Raw genomic sequence first — 15,751 nt, 5'->3', positions numbered from 1 at the left:
GTCACCAGAATAATTCTGGGGAGAATCTGCACAGCCACTGCAGCCTGAGGAACATCAGCAACCTGTTGGAAAGAAGCAGAGCATGTTCATTAGGCAGAGACTTCAACAACAGCTGACAACAAATAAAGGATCTTTTCATGTGGGGGCATGCTCTTCATGTCTTAGCTTATTATTAACCTAAGGGCAGCCACTGGTGACATAAGCATGCTTTGTGATTTAATCAGAACACAGTATCCTACAACACATATGAGAGATGGGGATTTACTTTTCCTGTTGGTTTGGAGAAAAGGAGGTAGGGATCTTTTCCTGGAGGAGCTTTCCATGAATGTATCTTTCTCTTGTTAATATTAAGTGCTACATCAAGAGTACATACACATTCGCAACATCATATTTCACACAATTTTATTTATAAAATTGTAATTATCTAACAAATTGCATATAAAATGATTTACTTCAAGTAAATACAGAATACTGCACAACTATTAAAACTATTGTATTGTCCATCATAAGTGTATTAAAACATTCCTAAAAAATGCCTCTATTAAAAAACAAAAACCCAAGAACACAAGTAGCATGACCAAGACCATTTTCAATAGCTTAAAATGAATTACCAGGAAGTTGCATTAACTTCCTAAGTAGACTCCAGTTACATCCATTGAGATCAGCATGTGATACAATACCACAGTCTAATGCTAAAGATGACAAGTAATACATTATGCACCTCATCTATGCTTTTCTCCTAGACTGAAGGGAACCAGTCTGAAATCAGAAAACTAAAGCTCAAGTCAAACTCTACTGGGCATGCAGTTCTGTTATAGCAATACTTTCAATCGGTAAGTGTAGTTGGCTTTTACAATCAATTTTACAACTGATAAAAAAGGAACACAAGAGAATACATTCGTATAAAAAGGAATGATACACAAAGGGTAAATATTGACACCTCGCTGTACACCTTCAGATGAACGAGAGAAAGACTCAGCTGGAACTTATCTGGAATATAAGTATCAGAAATGGCTCTGAGTCACAAACCCACATCCCAATCTCCCCAGAGCTCAAGGTCCATCTCTATTACGTACAGAGCGTGAACATGAACACACATATAGATGGAGCTTTTTATTAACACACTTAAATTGCCAAAACACAAAAGACAGCTAGCAGTGCTGCCTCTTGCACACTAGTAGTACAACACTTCTTTGTATACTGCATGTTAAGGGTGACAGATTTCTTTTATTTCTTTTTTTCAAGGGGCAAATTTGGTAGCTAATGGATCGGGGTAGTATTAGTTCATTTGTTTTACACAGTTTCATCACCTGTTACAGGTATCTGAAAAAGATGCAGAGAAAAAACAAAAATGGTAGGAACTGGGACATTCAGCAGTGCATGACACCTTTTGAGGTCTACTGTCCTTCCAAGGACAGTCCTTTGCAAAACTGCTATTTCAATGCACCCAAAATACATACACAAGAAGGGAAACAGAATCAAAAATTCAGCCAATAGTTTCTCTCATAACCAACCATGTTAATCAAGACCAATTTTAACAAGGGCATCTCTAAAGTACTGAAAACACAGATTGATGTCCAGGTCAGTTCTTATAGCACCATATTTAGTCCTGCCACAAGTGATGGCCACCTCCCATAACTGGTAGGAGATTCTGCCACCTAACTCTCCACTTTATAGTCTAATGCTGTTCTAATGTCAAGCAGCAAAGGGAAAAGGCAAGGGAGGCCCTGCCACTAACCAGGGCCCAAAGGGATGGCCAGGGCTTCACCTTCCTCAGGTGTCACCCACTCACTGGGTAGACACGCGAGCATGGACAGCTGACACGCTCCTGCTGCTCCATCTTGCTGTCCCTTGCCCAGCCCAGACAGCCACTCAGAACTCACCAGCAAACTCTCCTGGCAGACACCTTTCATCTCCATAATAAACACTTTCAGGGGGAAAAGCAGTCATGTGCAAGAATCATTTAATCTGCATGCTACTATTTACATTTCAAACACTATTTACACACCAGAACTACAATGAGCATCCCTCTCAAAGGGGAGAGAAGAAGGCTTTTGGGACAGAGTACACTTGAGCAAGCACCCCCACAGCTTCAAATTCTAAGGGGCACAATCAAAATTATGGATTTTAAGCAAAGAGATCCTACTGCTACCAAAACAGACACAAAGAGATTAATCAAACATTTGTCCATTAGGCTATTAATAAAAATAAAAAAAAAACCAAACCCAAACAACAGAAAGGCCTGTGAATACAGAGGGTATTTAGAAAGCAGAGGAGCAAGGACTGTGATGCCCTCTGGCAGGGCTCAATGGGATATATGGAAATAGCTTTAAAGCCAGTGCTGCTGCTGCTGAACTACCAGAGTCCTCGTTAGTAATGCCACTACTCAGTAAACAGAGCCGTTTCCCACTCCACAAGCCTGACAACAAATTTCTGAACAACTACTGAATATTAAAGATAATTAGACTGATCTCTGAACTCACACCTACCCCACCACCACATCAGGCAGGCTAGAAATTGCCATGGAATCCTAGTGCCTACCACATCTTATTGCTTTAGACACTAAGCCCATGTAGCCAGCAGTTGTGCTTTAGTTGCAGTTCATGTGAACTTTTCTAAGTTTCCTGGGAGCAAGTTTGCTTATATTTGGGAGGCTCTGACAATAATACATTGATTTCCAAGGCCTCCCACAAGCTTTCCAAACTGGACACCTAAGCTGCTGAGTAGCTGTTGATGGGACATTTCTAGGACATCTTACCTGATCTGTAGACAAAAAAGTGGGACTTAAATGTGTAACAGACAGCTAATCCTAAACATTCAGTGCACATCCATCAAAACAATGCAAAAATGAGTAAATAAGTATCTCTTGGGAACATGGGAGGGAGAAGGATCAACATCCACAGCAAAAAAGACAAGCTCTAGAAAAGTAAGTTATTTAGTGGTTTTTTTAAGAACAGTCAGTCATTCCGGGATTCAGAAGTGTTGCACATTTGTGTGTAGACGTGCAAGTTGTGAGAACAAGAATTGCTCAGCCTGGAGCATTTACCCTCCTATCAGTCTGCCACTGCCAACAGCACAGCCAGCAGACTGGAACTCAGAGAACAGCATGACAAGACAGAAGGCCAATACAGTACAACTGCAGAGATTCAAGTAGAAGAAAGAAGCTATCTTCAGAAGCTCAGAGCAGCAACAGCAGTATTCAAGATCAGTGGCAACAAGGAATGTTTCTGTAATTAGGCTTTTTGTTTTCCCTCCAAACCAAAGCCTAGGATCACCATCAAGGCTCTTTGGTGGAGGGGTTATTTCCTCAACCCCACTCCCCTGATTCCTCCCTGCACCATTTTGTCTCAGTGCAGCAACACCGGTGCTGATGATCTGTCTGTCCTGCTACTATCATGCAAAATGGTATGTCCCTCTAGGGGAAAACAACCAGTAACTCCTCAAGTCAAGGAGTGGCTAAGAAAAACATAACACTGTGCTGAGGTGGAACCAACTTTATTAAGGACAATGAGTTATAATTACTTTGAAAGGCTTTAAAAATACTCTGAGTCATGGCTAGCCTTTAACAGCAGATACCAAAGGATATGGAGGCTGCCTGATTCAGAGCCAGTCAGTGGGAGTTAACCAGAAGAGGATGAGGTAATGCTCCAAGATGGGAGGACAACGGGTCTGTCTGAGGCATCTGTGAAGCACTGGTGTACCCATCACCAGCCTCCAGAGGTGAGAAAAACCACAGCCAACTAAAGCACAGAAAGGCATAATGTGCAAGGGTACATATGTTCATTTGTTTAAGAGTCACAGGACCAGAAAGGGCCTTGACAAGTCATCAGATCAGCCTTCTATCCATCCCCCAAAACAGGAGAGCTCTGAAAGCAATGTGTTCCTCTCCTCTACTCCATATACCTCCTGTTTCAGGAAACTCAGCTCAGAAAGATGTTACGTCCTTACTGAGGTGCTACACACCCTTTGCCACTGTCTGACCAAAGCAGGACCACAGCTTTCAGGACTGGTATGGAGATACTGAGAAGGGTCATAAAACATGGTAAATTTATACAAAGTGCAATAAATTAACCAAGCCATGGTCAGGTCTTTAGGTTCTCTATTATTAGCGAAGAAGAACAAATCAAAAGTGCTAAGCTGGATGGAGCCTGATTGAAGTCGTCTTCTACTGTTTGTGCTTTTTTCCACATTCAGCTTTCTTGTGTCCAATTCAAAAGGGTCTGTCTTAACTGATCTAATAAATGCTTCTATTTAAAGACTTTTACTCCGTCGCTTCAAGAAAGCTCTTGTTGCCTTTAGAGCAAGAAAGGGAGACACATCTCCATAGCATGGAGATTAGGTCACTGGAGGTAAGCATTTACTCTGGCAAAAACTGTTCTCTCCAACTTCCAAGAGAATGGGATATGATCTTTCCATAATCACATGCATTTATCAATAAATAAGTTTGGATTAGACTGAATTAAAACATATGCACATATTTAAAGCACTGGAGTGTCACAGATTCTTATTCCACAGCTCATGCAGGTAAAAAGAATTAAAGAAAAGAAAAAGGGAAAAAAAGAAAGACCAAAGCCCCAACTAGGAACAGACCAAAGAAACAAGCTTCGCACAAGTATGTCAAAGCATTAATATTAGTGAGATCCCTAAATACATTAGGTTACACTAAATTTCAGAGAAACAAAAGATTTTGCCATATCAGATACATAAGTTTTGACTTTTTTTAAGTTAATATATAATTCATTCTTTGAATATTATTCTTCACTTGGACCCAACATCTACACTGCTTTCATACATTTATACAGTCATATCCCATCCTTGCCTTAAGAGACTGATATCCAAAGGTATGGCAGTAACCCTTTTTGTCAAATACAAAACTCCTTTCCCTTCACACAAGGGTGGAGAAGGAAGAAAGATCTTGACAAAATTAAGCAATTCTCCCTTCTGCTGATTCCAACCTCAATGTACTATAGGGAGATAGTTGGAAGCTTGCATAAAAAAAAATTCCCTTGTTTTAAAAACAATTTCTTTTACTGTACAATAGATGCATAGAAAGTTGCTTCCTGCTTCATGGGTTTAGGCCTGTAGCTATGTTTAGCTGTGAAAACAAGAAGATTGTTCCTTTACAGAGTGGTGAGGAGATAGACCATCTCAGGAATATTTGGCAGCTATCAAAGAGCTCATGACATGAAGAATAAACAGCATATCCACAGACTACAACAACGCAACTCTGTCTCACTGAACACACCAATTTAAAAAAGTGTCCACTTGTTACTCAAAATCAAGAATACAGTAGAGATTCACGGCTCAACAGCTTTCAAAGTGGTGGTTTAAAAGAAAAAATTGTCAGTGAGCAGCAGATTTTCAACAGCCCACTCTTCTCTCCCCCACCCCAAAGAAACACAAGTTCACTGCAATATCAGGAACTTAGACTTGAGACTGCTCAGGAGAGAAGGCTTCCCTGTCACCCATGTCCATACAGCTTGGTGTCGGAGTGACACACTGGAGGTTTCAGAGGGTTTCAGTTGTCCAGTGTCTTGTTGTGGTTACTTCAGCAGTTTTACCAGCTGGCTCTGACAGCCTCAATGTCACTAACCAAATTCTGGGCTAAGCATATCCCAAATATCTGGAAGAGACAACAATTTATTCATTTGGAGCATTGGACAACTCTTTTCACACAGGCAAACTCCTTTGATTATAAAGAGCTTAGATATTAAATAAACAACAGAGGTAGAAATTAAATTAACACTAAGTTTTGGAAGTAAGAATATTGCAGAACTCCTGTAACCCCAGTAATTTTATGGTGGCACCGGGTTCCAGTTAATTAACTGTTCTAGTCTTGTTTCAAAGCAACCATAAAGGCTCTCCACTGTTCATTTAAGCACCACTGGAAACAGCAGGTCTGTACAGGCTTGATAGTCTCTATATAAGCTTTATCTAACAGTGTTAGTTTCAATCTGCTGAGAGTTGAAAAGAAAAAAATGCATCCCTGTAGATAAAAATTAAATATTCCTTAAAACAAGGTCTCATACATTTAGTTCTCACTGCTAAAACCCACAAACAGACACAACTGGCACTGCATTTACTACTCTCATATTTCCCCCCCCTCATATATTCACTTTATCAATTATTCCTCTGTGCAACTCATTCCAGGGAACATGATGTTTACCTGCAGTAATGCTATCCCAATGAATATACCAGCAACTATGGTAAGGTTGTCCTGCAACCATTTCTCAAACTGAGGGACGCAGCCTTTAGTATAGATAACAATCTGCTGATCAACTTCCTGCCAAGGAGAAGAGGGAAGAAAACAGATAATTACATTCAACTACACCATCAGTAAAATAATATCCTCTTCCAATAGGGATTCAGATCCTTAACATACTATATTAAGAAGGGGGGAAAAAAAAAAAAAAAAAGCAGCTTACTGGTTTTTGCCTTGCATCGTAGCCACACTGGGTATTAATAACATCTTCCTAGAGGAGAGAGAGAGGAGAGAGGCAATCAGTAAAATGTCTCCCCAATACCTTCTCCCAGCATCCTGGAGTTGATCCTGTATGTAATAAAACAATCACCCAAACTTTGGTTAGCATATTGCTTTAATAAAAAAATCCTTCCTCCTTCTCTCTGTGCTATTAATTATTTGCAGCAAACAAGAGTACATGGTCAAAAAAATTTTTATCTCTCAAGTTAGCAAACTGGGAAAACCAGCCCTCCATGTTCCAGATGCAAGCATTTAGTAAAGTAAAGGAACTGGGAAACATCTGTGATAAATGAAAGAACATTCTGCTGATAAGGTTTTTGTCTGTACTAAAAAGTATGCCAAGAGTACTGTTGCCATTTTCATGGTTCAGTCTGTACAGAATGAAGAGGTGACATGGGGCAGTTCGGTTGCAGAAGCTGCAAGCTCTTTCTGAGAATGTCTCTAGAACTATGTACAGTTCCTTTCCAAAAACCTGAAAGAAAAAAGAATAGATGGGGTAATCTGTTCTTACTGCCTGTTCTTTCTTATAGGAGCTTGATACCAATGGGAAAGGAGGGTTTTTTCCTACTCCCTTTCCTTTAGTACTCCCAAAGCACAGGTAATAAGATAGGCTCTGGCAGACTTTCTCTAGTGAACAAATCCTTGTCATTGGCAGCTGAAGCTCTATTTTTACTTTATTTCATGGTAATAAAAAGAAGCATGAAACTTTTGGCATCAGCCACAATGGCAGCAAAATATTAAGTTACTGGCTTATCATATAAAGACAATAAGCAGAAGAAGGACTACTCAAGAAAGTGAGAAAATCAGCCAATCTTATCTACGTGTACCAAACACCACAATTTAATCAAACTGTGGGAAGTGCGAAAGGCAAGCAGTGAAATGGATTTTAAAAAGCAGTCATATGGAAAACAGTATCTCCTATCAGCATGGAAAGCTCCTCTGTTTCCTCACTTTGCAGGAAGTCCAACAAGTCACATTCCGTCAGCTGCCCAAAGTGGATTCCCCTAACAGACATTCAAAATTCATGTAACTTGTATCTCCCAATGAGATGAATGCTTCTGTTCCAGGATCTAAGTGCCACAGACTACAAGGAAAGGTTGTAAAAGTACCTAAGATTCTGACAGAGGGATTTTAAGTTTTCTTCCTTGTATTAAATGCCTACTTGCTTCATCATTAATGTCATCTGCCTTTTTAGCCTTGGAATTTGTTAACCAAAGGAAGGTACAAAAAATGCAATGGATATAAAAAAGTTTTCTAGACTTGCCTGTACAGGTATTTGGAACACTTCAACCTCCTTGACTACATCAAAATGAACTACAGTAATCAAAATTTGTTTCAAGAAACTTATTTTAGCCTGCCTTAAACTTACCAGTTCCTGATTCAAGCTAAACTAAAAACAATAAGGCATCCACATAACTGTTTGCATCAGTCCAACACTGAAACCTAATTCTAAAAAAGACAAATTTGCTTTCCCACAGAATAAACCTGTGTTTATCACTGTAATTGAACCAATCACAGCTTGGTCACAATTATTTTACATGTATGCATGACTTCTAATGTTTTCAGTTTTTAGAGGCCGTTAAGGTTGCTGCTTCCTTACAGTGAATGAGACTTACCTGTAAATTTCTGCTTGCTGCATCACACCCTAACTACATAGCCATTTTCACAACAGAGAGAAAGAGAGAACTTAAGGATGGATTATGTATTTATAGGATTATCTTGTACTGCTGTCACTGGTTTGGTTTTATAACAACTATATTTTTAAAACTGGGTTGCGATGACCTCTGTGTGGGTGGGTGGGTAGATAGGCAAACAGAGGGAAGAGGGAATCCTAAGCATAAGGTAATGCATGAGACTAACCTACATTTTGTTTTAATATCCCATTGAAATATTTTCAGCTATGTTTGTGAGACAAATTCAAACTACTGTGAAGACATGTTCACTACTGAGGAACCAGAACCAGCCCGTGCAAGTGGTCGTGCCTTATCAGGAGAGGGGCAGAGCAGCAGCAACTGGATGCCAGGAGCACTGACTGCATTGCATTAGTCAGGCAGGAAGCACCTGAGGTGCCTTTTGGCAACTTCAGTCTGTGCTAGACTAATACATTCAAGGAACTATAAGTCATTCCAGGTGGAAAAAAAGGCACAGCTAAATTGCTAGATAACACAAGCACTCAAAGCCAGCTTCTTTCAAGCTATATGAAGTCAAATGTATACAGTGCTAGGCACGTAACAGTTTCCATGCACATACCCATCCCTGTTCCAAGCCTTTCACTATGAGTAAAATGTAAAGTGAAAAGCAAAGTGTAGAGTCCCTACACTTTCCACTTTACTCTTCTTTATTATATCCATATTTTCACTTTACTCTTCTTTATTATATCCATATTAGCAATGCATGGCTCCAACACTTTCCACTTGATGATCCAGAACTATAAATATTTTTAAAGGCATGAAAATTTACCAAAAAAGCTGCTCCCACAAACAATTTCTGACCTTTCAAGTATGATTTCAGGTGACTGTAGGACAGGGAGTAATTTTGAAGGTAAAAAAATGAGTATGTAAAGATACCCATACCCAACTCAAGATTCTAATGCAAACATGTCAGTTCCTCAAGGTACAGACTGTCATTCATTACTACTGTACCTGGCACAAACTAGGTCAAACTGGCTGCAGCCTCAGGACACTGCATTAAATAATGAATAATACCTCCTCTAAAGTGTCTGATCTTAAGGGTTCCTGTTCTGATGAATTTCAAGTGAAAGCTCACATCCTTCAACTCATTAAGTGCTTCTCATTTTATACTTGCTAAAATTAATATGCATGTTCAGCCAAGCCCATAGTTCTCTCTTTCTAATAAAAGCCACAAACAGTGAAGACTTAAGTTATCTTTTGAGTTTTGCTGACTGCAGAAGTTAGTGGTTAAGCTAAGCTGCAAGAACAAAAAAAAATACAGGTCAGTGAGAAGTTAATAATTAGGCTAAATTTCCAGAAATAAAAAAGGAAAATCTTGAAGAGTTATTTACAATTGGAACAGCAGACCCATCCTACCCTCTAGACTGTCACTTACAGCAGGGTCTTTAGTACAGCAAGAGAATGGCACACCACAGCGCTCTCGACTCGCATTGGAATCTGTACAATTGAAGTAAATATTAAGGTTCCAGTCATCGGCTCCAAAAGCCCCACAGCACTGCCACTAGAACAAAAAAAGAAGAGCTTCTTAAATTTCAGAATGAAAATCTCAGCATTAGTAACACGCACCATTGCTGCCAGTTTCCCTCTAGCTTTCAAAACAAAATCTGAGACTCCCACTGTTTTCATTGAAACTGGTTTTTTTTTGTTAGGTTGGGGATTTTTGTAATTTTTTAAAAATACCATTCCAAATGTGTAAGCTGTTCCAAAGTTATCATGTGATTAAAGTTACGTTCACACATTGCTATGCTGCTCTCTGGAGAGAAACCTGTGGGTGAGCTGATAAGCCTACACAATACCACAGGCCTACAAGCTCAGGCCTGAGGAACAGTAGAGCCAAGAGTACAATAAATATTCTGTCCAGTCTAACAAGCCCTGGATTTTCAAATAAACAAACTCCAAGGATACACCAGTATAGCTACTCCTTTTGCCAGTTTGGGGGTACTTTGCCTGGCTGCAGGCTGTACATCGGACAGTGTGAACACACTGCTCCCTGAGCATCACACATTGCACAATTAACACCTTTATTGAATCTTTCAGTGAGTAAATCTGCCAAAGTCAGGCTTAGTCTCTGGCAAAACATGTTGAACACATGAAGAATTGATGTGTTTTGCTGAATATACAAAGAATGGACTGGAGACCAGTGAAGCACTGTTGGTTTACAGCCTTTAAGGAGCTAGAATAATGAACCCATCTATGTCAACTTTAAAAAAAAACCACAACAAACCAACCACATTTTTAAAAGCACTGGAATAGCCGTTCTCTCTTTCTAGATGTAGCAGTTCTCTCTGAAATACCTCATGTGCTGTCTTCATGCACTATCTCTACCATGGTTGAAGAAGTAATTCGTTCTCAGAACTCATGCTGCCCCTGACTTATCTGCTGAGTGCGAATCCAGTTAGGAGAGAGCTTCAAGAAGCTGCAAACTGGACTGTAGACTTCGGCTGCATACAAGTGGACCAGTACTTTCAGTTTGTAGTGACCTGTGACCTTCTTGCAAAAGACTCAAAACAGTGCAAGGATCCACATCCTGTTACTTACCATTCTTCCTCCAGGTTTAGAGAAGCAAATCAAGCATTGAAATTAATTTAATTGCAGAATGTACAAAAATTAGTAAACATGAATTCAACCAACACTTAGCCTTGTTAGCCACACAGTGCCAGATTCATAGAGGACTTCATCAACACAGGCCAGAACTGAGTACTAGAGAGGGAAGGTACTGGCACACCTTGTGCAAAAGTCAGTACAAGACTTCTTCACACACACTGAGAAATTACAGAGTTTAAACTGCACAAACAATTGCACCACTGGTTTCACCCTTCCCTCCCAAGTGCAGATGTGGCATCACTTAGAGAAGTCCTATAAGAACTCTACAAGTGGCCCACTTCATTAGGCTAATTCTATTAAGTCTAATTCAGAAGAAATAACATTGTAGTTTCATTTGGACCAACTAAATACCTCTGCCACTCTGCAGTGTAGTGTAGCACTTCTAATGTTGCTAAAATTACACCAACATTCATCTTAGGACCAAATGAAGCTAAGAAAAGGAGTAATTTCTTAAACAGACATGATTGCTTTTACAACAAATTATTTTAACTTGGTGCATTTGACACACTATCTCTAAGTCTTCAAGAAGTCCCAACTCTTCATCTTGTTTTACTCAGTCATACATCAATAAAGCCACTTTACACAGGTACTGTATGCTTGCAGAAGTTCTGTAAAAACAAATATAAATATATTCAAAAGCACTACATGCTAGAATATTTCTGTTGCTCCTTGAAAAATAGAACAGATGGAAAGTTAAAAATAAGAGGAGGTATTTCTCAAAAGTAAGCTTTACAAAAAAATAAGCTTAGTCCAACTTACATATTCCTGTGTGAAGTCTATGAGGTTTTGTAAATCAATGTCATCTCGGTATGCTCTGATGTTGTTGTTTATAAAGAAATACAGCTGGTCCTTTATCCAGTCTTTGAAAACAAATGCTAGAACACCAGCAGTGAGCTCCAAGAAGAAAATAATTCCAAGAAATACAGAGAACTATAAAGAAAATAAAAAAGGCTAAAATTATTTTCCTTTATGACCAAATCTTTTTCAAAGCTCACAATTATATCCAGTGATAAGGCTTTATCTGTTTCAGTGCAAGTTCAAGCCCTTTTGGCACATAGGAAATTTCACATTAAAAACACACCATTTTTATTTGAGCTGTAGCACAGAAACCTTAATTCTATTCTAACAAATAACAAAAATGGTAACAATTATTGAAACCTTGGACATTTCACTGAAATTTTCAAAGAGATTCAAGAGAATTCACTGTAAATTTCAATACACAGCTAGTCACCACCACGTGTAGGGCCCTTGAAAACCAATCCTAAATTTCTACACAGGCACTTACATTTTAGCAGGCATAAACAACCAATAGTGCTAGTAAAATGCTGTCTACATGACTTTTGCTTTAGATCCTCTCACTGGCAAAGCCCCACCTAAGCAGCCAAAGCAGAAACTGGTAACAGCAGAAATTAATTAATGACTAAGTCGGAGCGGAATGTCTATGAAATGACTCACATCCACGTTAAAATTAAATGAGGCTGCTATGATTAATGCAAATGCAATGGATGCCAAAGGCATTACTAATGATCTGCCACTTTCTCTAAGTATTTCCACTGAATCTACACTGTTTTAAGCCACACAGGGGTCCTGGTATATTGGAAGTCCATCCCCTTTGCAACTGTGCCTTTGAGTTTCATTTTAATATGCTCTCTGTGTGTGTTCAGATACATTTTTAATTTCTCCTGCAGCTGCTGTATGGGAAGCTATTTCTGGTACAGCAGATGGGTTCATTTTAGGCAAGCTAAGAGAAGCTAGGAAGAAGCAAAAAAAAAAAAAGTGTTACAAGCTGCTTTATAAATGCCTCAAGAACTGTGACTCTCAATTGCCTCCTCCCCTTATACAACATTACTGTGGGAGCCAAATGTGTCACTTGGAGGCACTTATTTCACTGGAAGCTTTTTCATGTATATATTAACAGTTAATGGTTATGAAGACACAACTGTGTGCACAGGCTGTGCCCATCTCTGGAAATGGAGGAAAGAATTCTCTTTATTATAAATCTTCTGTTTATTTAAAAGTGAACATGATACTTATACCCTCATTTTCAAAAGTCACAGGAGGAAGTCTTTCAAAATACAGAACCTGGCTACTTAGCTAAAGAAGTTCTGCATACTGAGGTGCATTTGTATACCAGATGCTCCTTCCCTAACCAACAATCCAGCCCAGAGTTCAAGAAAACTTCCATTTTCTTTCCACATCCTGGACTCTCCTCCCCCCTTCTCCTTCTCAGGCCCCAGCACTGAAAGCAGTGAAGCCTCTTCCATTTAAGCTGAATGGCAGGGACTGAGGGTATCAGCCAGACTGAGGATATTGTAACAGTCCTATCCCCTCTGTACCCTGAGGGGTCCTGGCACAGCAAAAGTCACATGGGTCACATTCACTGCTGCATCTACATCCCTCACATTTCACAGGCAGTTTGTTATGGACTCCAAGTTCAACATGCAGATTCTCACAAGAAATTTCTCTCTTTTTGTGACAGGGAAGCAAAATGTTAGGCTACGTCCATATGAAAATCAGTACTTCCATGTTATGGCTCTTGCCACCAATAGTTTTGAGCTTTAAAAAAGCACAGCCAGTAAGCACCAGAGACTGAAGAGCTGTAATATGTTAAAAGCTAAGTGATTTCATGGTACTCTGACACTGGGTAACACCTTCCTCTCTAAAATACATTTTAAAAGCTTAACACAGTCAAACAGAACAGACAACATGGCATGCTACATAAATGAGGAATGTCACAGTTGCAAAAGCTACTTACAAATTTGAGAAGAAAAGTGTTCTCTCGTAAAGCTCCAATGCATCCTGCAAATCCCAAAATGAACATAACTCCTCCTACCACTAGGAAGAGCCAAACAGGATCAAAGCCTCCGAGGTCAGTGATGGAGGAGATATTGGACAGCACTCCCTGAGAAAAAGGCAATGTTTCTGTTATATAAATTCTGCCTGCATTTTTCTTCTTAAAAAGGAAGAAGACTACAGCAAAATAAATGTTCTGCAGTACAGCAAGAAAACACAAGAAAATCTTTGTATCCCCAAAGAGATAAAAAGTGCAATTATGTGCAATATTTCTGAATCAACATGTGAATGAGCAACAAAGTGTTCTTGAAGAATTCTCTGTGAGAAACCCACAGGGCATTTTCTGCTTATTTAGATATAATAAGTAGTCTGCCAGAAACTCAGAACAGATATTTGAACAAAACTTAACACATTCCTATTACCCATGCTGAGATGCATTTTACGTATCATATACATTGTCTATGTAAACACACAGTTGAATGTTATATAGAAAAAGACTGTTAAAAACAATAAAACCACCTTGAATTTAGCATTTACTCTCATTATTTATAGCAATTGTCAGAAATTAGAAGTGAGCTCTTAGGTTGCAGCATCTTGCAACAAAAAACTTTTCAACAAATTTTGACAAACTACATATCTGGCCAATTCAACTTCAGGCACCTACAGTGCTAAAACCTCATTCTAGAAATTAAGTATGGCTACTGACTGCTTAGTGAGCCAGAAAAATTTGAAAATATCAAAGTCTCTTAGTAGGCTGAAAGACAATTTAAGAACTTGTCTTGGGGCACAGTTTATACTAACTTAGGGTAGACCTATCATATGTTAAACCACATATGCTGTGTTTTAGATATGGCAGTCAGCACAGTCTGCTTGTAATGCCATTTTTGCCTTAGAAGCAAAGCTTGGGTTGCAACACCAGTAATCTTGAGGAACTATTTTAATTTTTTGAACACATTTTAGGCAGAGTTTGGCTGATGTTGAACAGATGGGTTGCATCAAGAAGCAAGTACAAAGTTTACCATATCCAGTGAGTTTGCACAGGAACAATTACAGTTTCCTAAGGCTTTTTGGCAGAAAAAAAATGCTGAAGTGTCACTATTTCTTCATTCCCCTCCCCAGTGCTGTAGGTCAATGAAAAGCACACTGCTGTGTTTCCTCACAGAAGCCTGAACCCAGGCTGAGTGCTTTGGACTACTGCTTCCTCTAACTCCTGCATGATAGAGGATGGCTTGGGAAACAGCAACATAGATCTCTACATCTACAGCTCCTTATTTGCAAACCTCTATGCTTCATCCTTTTTATTCTTCCTGTTCATACCCCTTTGTTTCTTTGAAATAGTCCCAAAACAGCAATAATTTAGAGAGAAGCTACCATAACCTCATTTCCAGAAGTTTTAAGTAACATTGTTAATGATAACTGTTCACAACTGTGGCTTTAGACTTGTGACACACATACACTCATTCTGAACCACTCAAAACATACCAATTGCCATGTAACCAGTATCTCTAACACATTACTTCATGTAGCCTGCAACCACTTTCATAGTTTCCCAAGCAAAACTTGAGCAAGTAATAAATGAAGACAGTACTCAAAGTTCTTAATTCTGCAGACAAGGACAGAGTAAATAAAATATACACGTGAATTTCACCAATACACACATCAAGGAGCCTTAGGAAAGGCTGAAATCCAGAGAAAAATCTGACTCCAATCTAATCCTAGAACACAAACAATAATCCAACAGCATGAATAACATTATCTAAGTATATTCTTTTTCCTCCTACTAGAGAAGACTATTGCCTGAGAGGAATGAAAAAAAAAAAAATCACATTCATCACTTTCCTCCTACATCACATACAGTACTAGCCTTACTGTCATTCATTAAAAAAGCAAAAAGATGTAAGGAACAATGTAACACAACTCAAAGCCAGCACTGCTATAAAAGTGGAGCAGTTGCCCCATCCCTTTTTCTGGTACCAACTCAATGAAGAGATGATACACACCAAGATGAAATGAAGATTTACCTGTCATTAACACTCTATCAACTTGTGCAAAAGTCTTTCTGCTACTTTTCTTTCATTACATTTGTCACAGAAAATAAATCCAAGCTAACTTTCTGGCTAAGAATAACAAGCAATATAAACAGGATAATCCAACAACACAAAATCTTTGAAAAAATCAAGGC

At 39.0% G+C, this 15,751-nt stretch overlaps 1 protein-coding gene across 2 annotated transcripts in view; it reads right to left on the bottom strand.

The window, feature by feature from the left end:
• Positions 1-385: 385 nt before the first annotated feature.
• Positions 386-15,751, bottom strand: part of TSPAN5 (tetraspanin 5) — an 83,126-nt gene continuing 67,760 nt past the window's right edge. For both annotated transcript variants that reach the window (XM_023927020.2, XM_086888423.1), the window contains 6 exons: positions 13,532-13,678; positions 11,536-11,706; positions 9,548-9,673; positions 6,426-6,473; positions 6,167-6,283; positions 386-5,623 (listed from right to left, as the gene is read on the bottom strand). In XM_023927020.2, the coding sequence (XP_023782788.1) occupies positions 5,558-5,623; positions 6,167-6,283; positions 6,426-6,473; positions 9,548-9,673; positions 11,536-11,706; positions 13,532-13,678 (675 nt within the window). In that variant the 3' untranslated portion in view covers positions 386-5,557. The remainder of the gene's footprint in view (positions 5,624-6,166; positions 6,284-6,425; positions 6,474-9,547; positions 9,674-11,535; positions 11,707-13,531; positions 13,679-15,751) is intronic.

The sequence above is a fragment of the Cyanistes caeruleus genome, chromosome 5 (genome assembly GCF_971803275.1).
Source record: "Cyanistes caeruleus chromosome 5, bCyaCae1.hap1.1, whole genome shotgun sequence".
Taxonomy (NCBI): domain Eukaryota; kingdom Metazoa; phylum Chordata; class Aves; order Passeriformes; family Paridae; genus Cyanistes; species Cyanistes caeruleus.
Note: the sequence above shows the minus strand (reverse complement) of the source record. Positions and strands in the feature narration are given on the sequence as shown.